Genomic DNA, 15,113 nt, shown 5'->3' with positions numbered 1-15,113 from the left:
ATTGGGCACTTTTTGTGATTGGTCAAAAGCATTTGACTGCGTCCACCATGAAACTTTACTCCTAAAACTAAAACATTATGGAGTGAAAAATAGAGCCCTAAATCTGTTAAAATCATATTTAAGCGAAAGAGTTCAGATAGTCGATGTAAATGGCAAACGGTCTTCGGGTAAACCTGTGGGAATAGGTGTTCCACAGAGTTCTATTCTCGGTCCTTTCTTGTTTCTTATATAGATATGACATATGATAGCCATGAGATTGTATTGTTTGCTGATGGTACTTCACTTATTTTTAAAGTGAAGCGACGTGCGGATATTGATGACGAGGTCAGCAATGCACTCTCAAAGATAGTGCGTTGGTTTGAGACGAATAATCTGCACTTAAACAGTAAAAAAACAAAGTGTTTACGGTTCATTACACCAAACACAACGGAGGTACAAACCAACGACCAGAGATTGGAACTTTTGGACACTACGGTCTTCTTGGGTATCACGTTAGATAAAAAGCTTCAGTGGGGTCCACATATTACCCATCTAGCAGATAGACTTAGCTCTGCGGCATATGCAGTTAGAAAGATTAGAGAGTACACGAATGTTGCGACCCCTAGATTAGTGTACTTTGGTTATTTTCACAGCATCATGACGTACGGTATATTACTATGGGGTCATGCTGCTGACATCGATATAGTGTTTGCACTGCAAAAGAGAGCTGTTCGTGCTATATATCAACTTGGTTATAGACAGTCTCTCAAAGAAAAATTTAAAGAAATAAATATTATGACTGTTCATTGCCACCTGTTGACTGCTGACTGTTCGTCACCTTTTTGCTCTTAATAGTGATTTTCATTATCTTATCACTAGAAATAAGGGATTGCTTGTAACTAATTACATAATAGCTTTAAGGGTAAATGTATACACTTCTACAATAAAGTCCCAGCCAGTGTTCAGGCATTATCTATAAATAAATTTAAATGTTTTATAAAAAAAATGGCTCTGTCGTAAATCCTATTACTCCACTGCTGAATATCTAAATGATCGGACAGCCTGGGACTAGATTGTGATTATTTTATAGCGATAGAAATGACTGTACAATATTGTATATTTTTATTGAAAAGAGCGCAAAAAGAATGCTGGGAGAGTTTCTTGCGCCGCTTCTTCTCTCTCAGAGCGCCATTTGTTTCCGAAGCGGTAGTAGTATCTAGTAGTATAAGAAATGACATCAAAAAGAATTCTAAAGGAATCAATTTTGAGAAAATAAATGCCTTTTATGCCTTTTTATGCATTCTCCACAGTTATATAATTTGATTGGAAGGGTAGCAATGATATTGGCAGCAAAAAAGGAAAAATTGAAAAAAAAATTCATATTCTGAATGAACCAACTAACACCAGGACAACAGACAGTTTGTATCTGTAACTTCTACCGTTGACTTTCGTAAACCGTCTGCGGGGGAGATAAATTTAAAAGAACAAAAGATATTTTAAAAACAAGATTTTGAAAAGAAAAATAATGTATAAGGCTTTTTAGCCATACCCGCGTAGAAATATAATGATTTAATTAATTTTATTTTTTATAACAACTTTCTTTTTTAAATTATAATAACTTTAATCTTAAAACATGAAGCAGAGTTTCTAGTAACAGGGTATAAAGGGAGCATATTTTAGGGAAGGAAGCGAACCGCCCCACGTCGGCGCCACAAGCGATCATGTCGCAGCTTATCAGGAAAACTCAACCAAATAACCACAAAGAAACATTATGCAATACTCACTTCATACCTCAACTTACAATTTGAACATTTTGTTTATATTTGCTATAGTCCACTACTGGAGAAAAGCCTCCTCCAAAGACTTCCACGACGATCGGTCCTGCGCTGCCCACATCCGATGTATTCCGGCGATCTTAACCAGATCGTCGGTCCATCTTGTAGCCACAAGCCACAAGCCACACACCAACACTGCGTCTTCCGGTACGTGGTCCCCATTCGAATATTTTACATTTTTAAATTTGTTATAATTCAAAATTATTAGTAACATTATATTTTTTATTAAGAGTTATTAAAAATCAAATCAAATCCTATAAGGCATTTCATATCCAAGCCTTCTCATCTTTTAAATAACCCTTTCAATTGTTATAAGGTTTTTCTATAAGTTTTTGTTACAAATTCAAATATTTTTAATCAAAATAGGATTCAAAATCACTTACTGAACGTCAAAAACATCTTCAAAACGTTAATAAACGTTTAATATAGGCTTTCAACTTGCTGAGATTTATGTTAACAAAACTTCTATAAATGGTATTGCTCAAGTTTTGTGATAAGCTATATGTATTCAGACTTACAATTTGAGTTTACTGGTTTCCAAGCTTATGATCAGACAAACTCCGAGTTTCTAGATCGGTTCGATCAGTTCGATCAGTACTAAACTTGAAGGAGGTTCGAGACTTTCAAGCACAAGTTGACTTTCTATAACTTTTAGTTTGCTCAATCATACTCGTACTAGACTTAAACGATATCAAATATAAAAGATCCGACTAAGACTGACTTTTTATATTCTTTCTGACTATTATTTATATATAGGTTTTTTTTAAGACAGTAAGGGATTATACGAGCAGGACGTTCAAGTGATGGTTTTTGATACGCCCTGCCCATTACAATGCGGTGCCCCTCAGTATTCTTGAAAAACCCAAAAACTCTGAGGCAATATAAGTCTCATTTTCCCAGTTATTTCACTAGCTACGGCGCCCTTCAGACCGAAACACAATAATGCTTACACATTACTGCTTCACGGCAGAAATAGGTGCCATTCTGGTACCCATGATCTAGCCGGCATCCTGTGCAAAGGAGCCTCCCACTCGTAGACTGTTTGGGGCACGTATCAGACCTTTAAATAAAACTCTTTACAACTGCCGCGTAATTTATGCAGATAAATATCTATGCAGTATGCATGCCCATGAAAAACTTATTATTAATTAATTAATAAACTTAGCATGAGTACAAACAGATAAGGGCATAAACTGCGTTAAGCGTGTGCACGCACGTGAGCACGTCGCGGGCCACGCTTCTGGTGCACGCACGTGAGCACGTTCGCGTGCTTATGCGCGGGCATCGGCGCGTGCATCCGCGTACGCAGTTTTCTCAGTACAATTTTGACGTTGGAGGTGTACAGTCGAATAAGTAATAATGGATAAATTAATGTTGTATTATTTATCAAGACGACGGCGACGACGAATTGCCAAAAAAAGACGCCAGCCAGTAAGCCCGTTCGTTGAATCTAGGTTACTGTGCGGGGAATTCGTGGTGAAGTTTGGTATATTAAGAAAAAATGAAAGGTTTTTTTTCAAATATTTTAAAGTTTCATTACAAGTCTATGATGAATTATATTCAAAACTGGAGCCCTATTTGAAGACTAACAATCTACGATTGAAATCTACGTCAATCGTATCACCAATGGAACGATTTGCAATGACATTGCGGTAAGTAAAGACATTTCGATATTAATAATCATCTTTATTCATGTAAAAAAACAGTCATTATTTAACAAAAGTTTAGAACACTCATATTTTTTGCCAATTTATGTAAGTCACATTACTGTTTAGCCACATCAAGCAAGAAAGAAGAAGAAGTTCTTATTGTTTCGGCAGTGACACCTGAATATGGCTTAAAATGTTTTTCTTGATGTGGTTCACGGACCGAAACACATAACCGCACACTTATTAATCATCATATTAATCACAGTTTCTTATATTTATTAATTATATTTTGTTATTTCTAAATTACACAGTTTTATCTTTTTCGTTTTTTTTTATCTATACCTACTTATTCACTTATTTTTTTATATACTTAATCACAACAGTCATCACAGTGTCTTGCATAAACGCTACGTTACAATTAGTCATTGATTATTCATTTGAAATACACTAATAAAATCACAGGTTCAAGTTTAAAATAAAAAAACACAATAACAGTTAAAACAGTACAATAAGTCTAAATGTCTTAATTATAATAATATACCTACCTTACAAAGTATTAATTATAATGACGCATATTGATTGCAAGTTTTTACATATGAATATTTCCCTTATTAATTATTCCCTTCTATTACTAGATCGGGTACTAATATTATTTTAAATTCTTATTTATCATCACAATCATAATCACAGTTTACTACATAAAAGATTAAATTTAAGAAGAGGACATATGAAGGAGCAATGTTATGAGTAGGTTCAAAAAAAAGGTCCATTAAGTAAAAAAGGGGTCTATTGATACACTTTTTTATTTGACCCCAAAATAGGGTTTAAGATAAAAGTGTCCGAATCGACCCCGTTTCTTTCCTTATGAACATGACACCTCAAGGCTTGTAAACTTTTGGCGAATGCCCTTGTATATCATAATAATTGCACATGAGACCAGAAAAATATAAATATAAAATTGCGCTTTTTACTAACTTAAATAGTTCTTCATGTTCTTCTCTTTCTTTTGTTCTTAATAATTAAACAGTCTTAATCAAATCTTCAAAGTCTTTCTTGTTACCTATTTATTCATTGTTCGTATCTGATCTTACATTTAAGGATTCTAAATCATTCGTTACCGTATTTTGCGTTAATGAAAGGTCATCAATGGTAATAATCATTTCTTTTTCAATATCAATTAAAGCTTGTAATACTTTCGTACGAAATAATAATTTTTTAAAGCAACTCAATTTTTTTACAGTTGGTAATAATGACTTAAAAAAATTCAAGTCTTCGTCCATATTATCTGCAGTGTTATTCTTCACGTAATTTAACAACTCTAATTCGAAATCAGTTGGCGATTCGCACTTACGTTTCTTGGAAGATCGTGTTTCTTTGGTAACGCTGGAGCTGGTGCTAGGTACATTAATCAAATCTTCTTCAATAATCGTATTATTTTGTGAAGTTCTCGGTGACGCGTTTTGCTCTACTGACTGATTAAAATTGTCTGCCGATTCTTCTCCTTGAGTATTCGAGTTTGAATCTAAAAATGACAGCATGTTATAGTAAACGTATGTTTTATTTGCCCTGGAACCGGAGCCTGATTTAAGTTTTTTTTTAGTAGACCTCACTCTTATATAAGTGTCTCTTGCAGTTTTCCATCTTTGCTGCAGCTTTTTCACTGAAACAATAACACAGGTATTTTATTTTATTACAGATATTTAGTTAGTGGACATACCTTCGTCGATATTCATCTGGCGTATCAGACAGGACTAACCACGGTCAGAAAAATAGTAACAGAAGTTTGTCAAATTATAATTGAAAGGTTAAAGGAAGAATGTATACCAAAATTTTCCCGTGCGCTATGGGTAGAGACTGAAAAAGGTTTTTTAACGCAAGCCCAGTTTCCTAACTGCATAGGTGCAATAGACGGAAAACATATACGCATTATAAGACCTCCACATAGTGGTTCCCTCTATTACAACTATAAGCATTACTATTCTATTGTACTGCTTGCAATGTGTAACGCCAACTATGAGTTTACCTATATAAACGTGGGAGTGCAGGGTAAAGAATCTGACTCCGCAATTTTCACACAAAGCCGATTGTACGAACAAATCAACAATGACTTAATAGATATTCCTCCTGCCAAAGCATTGCCCGTAATACACAATGATAAACCAACCAACATTGCTGCAACCGCAGCTTTGCCCTATATTATTGTAGGAGATGAAGCATTTGGGTTATCTAGCCATGTCATGCGGCCATATGCTCGAGCTCTCGATTTAAACTACAAAAAAAAAATATTCAATTATAGGTTAACGAGAGCGCGACGTTATATTGAGTGTACATTTGGTATCATGGCTAATAAATTTCGCATACTCCATCGTCCATTGAACGTTGGAAAAGACAAAGCAATTTGTTTTCTTAAAACAATTTGTATTTTGCATAATTTTATAAGATCAAGAAGTCAAATTAATGACTTTCATGATATTGTCATTATACCAGACCATATACGTTCAGTTCGGGGGTTAATTGGAAATACCCACAGAGATTCGTATACATTACGCGATAGCTTCGCAGATTATTTCGTTGCAGACGGACAGCTGTCATGGCAAGATCGCAGTATTTATTGAAGGCTTTTTTATAATTTATGTACATTCAATAATTGAATTTTCACGGTTTTTTACCACACATTTTTTATTAACATAGCAGGCATATTTTGACAGCAGCATAGCAGACATTTTATACCTAATGATTTTATTTGTTAAATTCATCGGATGTAACCAGTTGCGCCGCCATGACAGTCGAAAATTATAAGAAATTCAGTATTCTTACATTAAATAGGTAAAATGTTATGTAATTACGCATAAAATGAAACTTTTTTTCTTTCATTACACATCCAGTGATGTGTAGTTTGTACAGTGTCTAAAAACACAAGTAGGCATCTTTTTTACTAAAATATTATTGGTACTCAAACACATGTAGACGCGACACCGATTGGAGCGTGACTAACTGCATGGTAGGCAATTACCTTCCATTGCTCTTGCCTTTGAAAGCGGGCGTATAACTAATCTAGTTATATAAAATCATAGGATGTAACCAAATAACTTAGATTGTTGTAAACTAAAGTTGAGAGATGTCAAAGAAAAACCTACAAAACTACAAAACGCACGCTTATTTTACAAAGTTACTAGCCCAATTCTAAAACCAATATAATAAATATTTTAGTTGATAATTGTTTTATTTATTTACCTACCGATCCACTGTTTCTGCCCTAAAATGATTTTGAACCCTAAATACACCGATAGTGTGAAGTAGTGTGAAGCTCGCAGTCGTGAACATACTGGTTGTCTCGTGACGCGCAAAATGGCGGCGACCGCGTGGCCGAAAGAAAGAACTTTGGAATTTATCGAGCAATAATTATATAAAACCATACCAATATTATGGGACATTGTTCACACGAATTTCACAATGTTCAGAAATACGCAGTATCTCTGCACTAGTTTTGAATATAAGCATGATTTTATATTTACATAGGTAAATTATTGTAAATATTCCGAGTTTTAATTTTATAGTTGGATTAATTGTTGAAAACATTTAATTGACACAAATACAATTGAAATAACTAATTATATATAACTAATTGCATAGATTATTAAAAATAAAAATTAGGCGCAAAGAATAGTTTACCTAACCTACGTTATTATAAAATAAAAAAAGAGTGTAGGTACTTACCTTGTATGTTTTTTTCTGCTTCACTCCAGTCATCAAAATTTTCAAACAGTACTTTACAAATGTCTAGCCATGCTTTTGATTTAGCGTCCCGGTCTTTAAATATTTCGCTTGATTGGTCCCATATGGCAGGACGACACTGAACTTCAACAATTACCCTTTCTGTATCAAAATTTGTCATTTTTTGTTATGGGCCGGGCACGCGCGTGCGGTCGGTTCGAGATAGCGCTGTCAACTGAACAAGCACGCGCGTGCACCCGCTAGCGGGCTTCGCGCGTGGACCCGTCCAACGTGATGCGTGATCACGTCGCGTGCATGCGTGCCCCATTGCACGGAAGTATCACGCGACGGGCTCACGAGCGTGTGCACGCGCATGGGCACGCGCGGGTCGTTTTTGTATGGACACGCGAGAGGCACGCTTAACGCAGTTTATACCCTTAGGGTATACCCTAAGGCTAAGACCCGCGCGTGCCCATGCGCGTGCACACGCTCGTGAGCCCGTCGCGTGATACTTCCGTGCAATGGGGCACGCATGCACGCGACGTGATCACGCATCACGTTGGACGGGTCCACGCGCGAAGCCCGCTAGCGGGTGCACGCGCGTGCTTGTTCAGTTGACAGCGCTATCTCGAACCGACCGCACGCGCGTGCCCGGCCCATAACAAAAAATGACAAATTTTGATACAGAAAGGGTAATTGTTGAAGTTCAGTGTCGTCCTGCCATATGGGACCAATCAAGCGAAATATTTAAAGACCGGGACGCTAAATCAAAAGCATGGCTAGACATTTGTAAAGTACTGTTTGAAAATTTTGATGACTGGAGTGAAGCAGAAAAAAACATACAAGGTAAGTACCTACACTCTTTTTTTATTTTATAATAACGTAGGTTAGGTAAACTATTCTTTGCGCCTAATTTTTATTTTTAATAATCTATGCAATTAGTTATATATAATTAGTTATTTCAATTGTATTTGTGTCAATTAAATGTTTTCAACAATTAATCCAACTATAAAATTAAAACTCGGAATATTTACAATAATTTACCTATGTAAATATAAAATCATGCTTATATTCAAAACTAGTGCAGAGATACTGCGTATTTCTGAACATTGTGAAATTCGTGTGAACAATGTCCCATAATATTGGTATGGTTTTATATAATTATTGCTCGATAAATTCCAAAGTTCTTTCTTTCGGCCACGCGGTCGCCGCCATTTTGCGCGTCACGAGACAACCAGTATGTTCACGACTGCGAGCTTCACACTACTTCACACTATCGGTGTATTTAGGGTTCAAAATCATTTTAGGGCAGAAACAGTGGATCGGTAGGTAAATAAATAAAACAATTATCAACTAAAATATTTATTATATTGGTTTTAGAATTGGGCTAGTAACTTTGTAAAATAAGCGTGCGTTTTGTAGTTTTGTAGGTTTTTCTTTGACATCTCTCAACTTTAGTTTACAACAATCTAAGTTATTTGGTTACATCCTATGATTTTATATAACTAGATTAGTTATACGCCCGCTTTCAAAGGCAAGAGCAATGGAAGGTAATTGCCTACCATGCAGTTAGTCACGCTCCAATCGGTGTCGCGTCTACATGTGTTTGAGTACCAATAATATTTTAGTAAAAAAGATGCCTACTTGTGTTTTTAGACACTGTACAAACTACACATCACTGGATGTGTAATGAAAGAAAAAAAGTTTCATTTTATGCGTAATTACATAACATTTTACCTATTTAATGTAAGAATACTGAATTTCTTATAATTTTCGACTGTCATGGCGGCGCAACTGGTTACATCCGATGAATTTAACAAATAAAATCATTAGGTATAAAATGTCTGCTATGCTGCTGTCAAAATATGCCTGCTATGTTAATAAAAAATGTGTGGTAAAAAACCGTGAAAATTCAATTATTGAATGTACATAAATTATAAAAAAGCCTTCAATAAATACTGCGATCTTGCCATGACAGCTGTCCGTCTGCAACGAAATAATCTGCGAAGCTATCGCGTAATGTATACGAATCTCTGTGGGTATTTCCAATTAACCCCCGAACTGAACGTATATGGTCTGGTATAATGACAATATCATGAAAGTCATTAATTTGACTTCTTGATCTTATAAAATTATGCAAAATACAAATTGTTTTAAGAAAACAAATTGCTTTGTCTTTTCCAACGTTCAATGGACGATGGAGTATGCGAAATTTATTAGCCATGATACCAAATGTACACTCAATATAACGTCGCGCTCTCGTTAACCTATAATTGAATATTTTTTTTTTGTAGTTTAAATCGAGAGCTCGAGCATATGGCCGCATGACATGGCTAGATAACCCAAATGCTTCATCTCCTACAATAATATAGGGCAAAGCTGCGGTTGCAGCAATGTTGGTTGGTTTATCATTGTGTATTACGGGCAATGCTTTGGCAGGAGGAATATCTATTAAGTCATTGTTGATTTGTTCGTACAATCGGCTTTGTGTGAAAATTGCGGAGTCAGATTCTTTACCCTGCACTCCCACGTTTATATAGGTAAACTCATAGTTGGCGTTACACATTGCAAGCAGTACAATAGAATAGTAATGCTTATAGTTGTAATAGAGGGAACCACTATGTGGAGGTCTTATAATGCGTATATGTTTTCCGTCTATTGCACCTATGCAGTTAGGAAACTGGGCTTGCGTTAAAAAACCTTTTTCAGTCTCTACCCATAGCGCACGGGAAAATTTTGGTATACATTCTTCCTTTAACCTTTCAATTATAATTTGACAAACTTCTGTTACTATTTTTCTGACCGTGGTTAGTCCTGTCTGATACGCCAGATGAATATCGACGAAGGTATGTCCACTAACTAAATATCTGTAATAAAATAAAATACCTGTGTTATTGTTTCAGTGAAAAAGCTGCAGCAAAGATGGAAAACTGCAAGAGACACTTATATAAGAGTGAGGTCTACTAAAAAAAAACTTAAATCAGGCTCCGGTTCCAGGGCAAATAAAACATACGTTTACTATAACATGCTGTCATTTTTAGATTCAAACTCGAATACTCAAGGAGAAGAATCGGCAGACAATTTTAATCAGTCAGTAGAGCAAAACGCGTCACCGAGAACTTCACAAAATAATACGATTATTGAAGAAGATTTGATTAATGTACCTAGCACCAGCTCCAGCGTTACCAAAGAAACACGATCTTCCAAGAAACGTAAGTGCGAATCGCCAACTGATTTCGAATTAGAGTTGTTAAATTACGTGAAGAATAACACTGCAGATAATATGGACGAAGACTTGAATTTTTTTAAGTCATTATTACCAACTGTAAAAAAATTGAGTTGCTTTAAAAAATTATTATTTCGTACGAAAGTATTACAAGCTTTAATTGATATTGAAAAAGAAATGATTATTACCATTGATGACCTTTCATTAACGCAAAATACGGTAACGAATGATTTAGAATCCTTAAATGTAAGATCAGATACGAACAATGAATAAATAGGTAACAAGAAAGACTTTGAAGATTTGATTAAGACTGTTTAATTATTAAGAACAAAAGAAAGAGAAGAACATGAAGAACTATTTAAGTTAGTAAAAAGCGCAATTTTATATTTATATTTTTCTGGTCTCATGTGCAATTATTATGATATACAAGGGCATTCGCCAAAAGTTTACAAGCCTTGAGGTGTCATGTTCATAAGGAAAGAAACGGGGTCGATTCGGACACTTTTATCTTAAACCCTATTTTGGGGTCAAATAAAAAAGTGTATCAATAGACCCCTTTTTTACTTAATGGACCTTTTTTTTGAACCTACTCATAACATTGCTCCTTCATATGTCCTCTTCTTAAATTTAATCTTTTATGTAGTAAACTGTGATTATGATTGTGATGATAAATAAGAATTTAAAATAATATTAGTACCCGATCTAGTAATAGAAGGGAATAATTAATAAGGGAAATATTCATATGTAAAAACTTGCAATCAATATGCGTCATTATAATTAATACTTTGTAAGGTAGGTATATTATTATAATTAAGACATTTAGACTTATTGTACTGTTTTAACTGTTATTGTGTTTTTTTATTTTAAACTTGAACCTGTGATTTTATTAGTGTATTTCAAATGAATAATCAATGACTAATTGTAACGTAGCGTTTATGCAAGACACTGTGATGACTGTTGTGATTAAGTATATAAAAAAATAAGTGAATAAGTAGGTATAGATAAAAAAAAACGAAAAAGATAAAACTGTGTAATTTAGAAATAACAAAATATAATTAATAAATATAAGAAACTGTGATTAATATGATGATTAATAAGTGTGCGGTTATGTGTTTCGGTCCGTGAACCACATCAAGAAAAACATTTTAAGCCATATTCAGGTGTCACTGCCGAAACAATAAGAACTTCTTCTTCTTTCTTGCTTGATGTGGCTAAACAGTAATGTGACTTACATAAATTGGCAAAAAATATGAGTGTTCTAAACTTTTGTTAAATAATGACTGTTTTTTTACATGAATAAAGATGATTATTAATATCGAAATGTCTTTACTTACCGCAATGTCATTGCAAATCGTTCCATTGGTGATACGATTGACGTAGATTTCAATCGTAGATTGTTAGTCTTCAAATAGGGCTCCAGTTTTGAATATAATTCATCATAGACTTGTAATGAAACTTTAAAATATTTGAAAAAAAACCTTTCATTTTTTCTTAATATACCAAACTTCACCACGAATTCCCCGCACAGTAACCTAGATTCAACGAACGGGCTTACTGGCTGGCGTCTTTTTTTGGCAATTCGTCGTCGCCGTCGTCTTGATAAATAATACAACATTAATTTATCCATTATTACTTATTCGACTGTACACCTCCAACGTCAAAATTGTACTGAGAAAACTGCGTACGCGGATGCACGCGCCGATGCCCGCGCATAAGCACGCGAACGTGCTCACGTGCGTGCGTCAATTAATACTATTGTAGCCAGTCTGGTGCTGTTGAATAATAATGATTCAAATTTTATCTCAAAATATTAATAAAATATGTGTTAACTTTTCGTTGAAGTTCAGTCTTGAAACTTTCGTTTTGTGTTTTCGTATGTAAATAGACATCAAGTTTAAAGCAGGTGCCCCTAACGAGTAGCACTCGTGCATATATTGAAACTTTTGTTCAATTCGAAACTGCTGCGCGTATCTTAATTGAAACATATTTAACTTTTACGGTGTTATTACAAATATATTGATTTAAACATGGCTTAGACACGTGTTTTGCTAGACAGTGATCTAACAATAACAACGCCTAACATTGAGTTTATCTTTTTCTATTACAAAACAGTGTTTATCTTGTGTAACTAAAACGTCGTTAAGCACAACCTAAACTGAAGTGTACAGCAACAATTAAAGGAACGGAACGCAATTTTTGTCAGCTGTCAACTACCTGTCATCATATAATCCAAATCTTTCATAAGAATATGATCTATCTGTTAGACACATCTTAGACAAGCTTTAACTCGTGTTTAAATATGTACAATCAATGTCTACAGATTGTTGAACGCTAAACAACAGAAAGATTTGTAATAGAACTTTTAAACCAGTGTTCAACACATGTTTTACTAGTTTGTAATAACGCAGTTAAATTTTAACAAATGCAATTTTAGGTTTCGTTTTGACTTATTTAAAGAAACATTAAGATGTAGTCTCCATATTAAGCAGTCATCGTTACATTATACATCAATAAGTAAATTTAACATTCTTCGTAATTGTATCTGTAGTAACATGGTTTAAATATTCAAAATTAAATTTGAAATATTAAAAAAAAAAAGATTGGCAGAATCTTACCACCGATTCAAAATTATTATGTCGGGCCTCTTTTAAAAGATAAAATTGCACAAATTAAATTTGAAAACAAATTTTATGAACGATGCGGAACTCGAACCCGCGACTTCTCGCGTTCAGTGCACCAACTCACTTCTCTCTTCTTCTACTGAGCCAGCCGTTCGAGTGACGTCACGTTCATAAACCATGATATGTCACACCTTTCATTTCTAGTGCTCTAAAAAAAATGTGTAAAATCCACTTCAAAGTGGGTCGGAACCCCTTTTAAACCCCACAATGCTCCTGTAGTTGAACTAGTTTAGCAAGAGGGTATAGTCACCGGTGATCACAAAGGTTGAAGTAACTCATACATATAACTCGTCCACAATTCCTGCCATATGGGCGCAAAATAGGTGACGGAAAGAGCTTGGCCTCAAAGCGGAAAATCTGTCATTGCACCAATGGTATACATTTCGATAATTTGTAAATGCCGACCTAATAAAGGTAGCTTCATCCATCCACATTCTATCTTTTCAAGAAATTAGTCGTGCTCTCTTTTCACCTAAGACCAAAAAACTTTTTTCTTTACGGTCAAGTATTTATTGCACATTGTGAAAAAATATGGACGGAGTTATGTTATAGCTATCCATCTTGTATTAGCGCGTGAGTTAAGGGTGCTAACCCTATAGATTTATGCTTTGTCAGCCAAAGTAGAGCATAGCAACAAGTCGTAGGTACATTTACCTTACACGTGTAGAACCTTCTGGAAACAATATTGCTGATGTACCAAATTACTTTCCCACAGAAATTATTGCTGATGTACCAAATTACTTTCCCTCAGAAATATGACTCTCTTTGTTAGAATAAGCTATATAATGTAGGTTTCCGTAAAATAAAGTATTCTGTGTTTAGACTTAGCTCCGTAAACATTGTAAATCGGGTTTATTGAATAAAGTTATTTTTTTATAAAGTAACCATTCAGTTATTCCTTGACTGGCGCAGCCGGTAAGTGACCTTGTCGTTTGGGTCCTCTGTGCCATCGCGAATAAAAATTTTCGGGCAACAAAGCAGACTCCTAACGTTCGTTTTAACGATTAATCGGGTCAACGAACCAAAAATAAATTTGTCAAGAGAAGACACGGCGCGGAGCAAGCTGACCAGAATCACTGATCACAGAAGGAGAGCGGAGAAGCGGGTTATGTGAGTAAATCTTTTCACTATCCTGTCAAATTTCCTTTTATATTTTCCTGGTGATCTTTATATGTGTTTCGTGTAATAATAGGGATTAGAAAAAGCCCGTCCAGCACGTTGCATATAGAATTTAGTTAGTAAAGTGATTAAAATCTCACGTTAGTTACTTATTTTGTATTTGAATTTTATTTAATAATTAAAAATGGTAGAATCGTAGTTGTACCTTCGGAAGTTTTGGAAATAATTCCAGTATTCAGTGGAGAGACAAGACTCTTATCGTTGTTCATCCGCAAAACAGAATACATTATTAGTTTATATAGAGGAACTGAAGTACAAAATGAATATCTTTGAATGCAATTACTAGTAGATTAGGCGGGGAAGCAGCTAACTTAATTGGTGAAAGAGAATCAATACAGACTTGGGTTGAATTAAAACAAATATTACAGGATCATTTTGGGGATCCAAGGACGGAGGATTGCCTTGTCCTTGAGTTAAAAAGTTTGAAAAAAAATAGAGGCGAAAGTTATTAAGATTTTTGTAACCGAATACAACAAAGAAGGAGTATTTTAATAGCCAAAATTAATGAAACTGTCGATGATGCAGCTGTTAGGTTATCTAAACAAAATATATACACGGATCTTTCTATGAAAGTTTTCTTGTTTAATTTGCCGAAATATTTAGTAAGGTTAGTGCGATTGAAAAATGTCTCAACATTAGAAGACGCATTAAAAGCTGTTCTAGAGGAACAATATTTTCAAGAAGTTTATGATCAAAAGCAAACAAGGTCCACTCAAATTAATCAAAACTTTCAACGGCGAAACATTAACCAATATAATTTTAATCAACAAGCATCGACAAGTACATACAATAACTCGCCGAAATTGCAACGGTCTATTAATAATTTCACCTCTCATCGTAATAATTCACC

The 15,113-nt window shown here is 34.7% G+C and overlaps 4 protein-coding genes across 4 annotated transcripts; 2 read left to right on the top strand and 2 right to left on the bottom strand.

Annotated features, from left to right (window-relative positions):
* The first annotated feature begins 3,173 nt into the window (after positions 1-3,173).
* LOC126974643 (uncharacterized) lies at positions 3,174-6,680 on the top strand. Its single transcript, XM_050822178.1, has 2 exons — positions 3,174-3,466; positions 5,160-6,680. The coding sequence occupies exons 1-2, from the start codon at positions 3,174-3,176 to the stop codon at positions 6,076-6,078; spliced, it is 1,212 nt and encodes a 403-aa protein (XP_050678135.1). The 3' UTR covers positions 6,079-6,680.
* Positions 3,461-7,611, bottom strand: LOC126974648 (uncharacterized). The gene is made up of 2 exons (XM_050822183.1): positions 7,181-7,611; positions 3,461-5,123 (listed from the first exon to the last, which is right to left on the bottom strand). Exons 1-2 carry the CDS (start codon positions 7,356-7,358, stop codon positions 4,528-4,530), a joined length of 774 nt encoding a protein of 257 aa, XP_050678140.1. The 5' UTR covers positions 7,359-7,611; the 3' UTR covers positions 3,461-4,527.
* Positions 7,612-7,656: 45 nt separating this feature from the next.
* On the top strand, positions 7,657-11,743 carry LOC126974649 (uncharacterized). Its single transcript, XM_050822184.1, has 2 exons — positions 7,657-8,023; positions 10,081-11,743. The coding sequence occupies exons 1-2, from the start codon at positions 7,846-7,848 to the stop codon at positions 10,674-10,676; spliced, it is 774 nt and encodes a 257-aa protein (XP_050678141.1). The 5' UTR covers positions 7,657-7,845; the 3' UTR covers positions 10,677-11,743.
* LOC126974645 (uncharacterized) lies at positions 8,524-12,030 on the bottom strand. The gene is made up of 2 exons (XM_050822179.1): positions 11,738-12,030; positions 8,524-10,044 (listed from the first exon to the last, which is right to left on the bottom strand). The coding sequence occupies exons 1-2, from the start codon at positions 12,028-12,030 to the stop codon at positions 9,126-9,128; spliced, it is 1,212 nt and encodes a 403-aa protein (XP_050678136.1). The 3' UTR covers positions 8,524-9,125.
* Between the last annotated feature and the right edge of the window lie 3,083 nt (positions 12,031-15,113).

Source organism: Leptidea sinapis, chromosome 33, assembly GCF_905404315.1.
Source record: "Leptidea sinapis chromosome 33, ilLepSina1.1, whole genome shotgun sequence".
Classification (NCBI taxonomy): domain Eukaryota; kingdom Metazoa; phylum Arthropoda; class Insecta; order Lepidoptera; family Pieridae; genus Leptidea; species Leptidea sinapis.
This window is presented reverse-complemented; position numbering and strand designations above follow the sequence as displayed.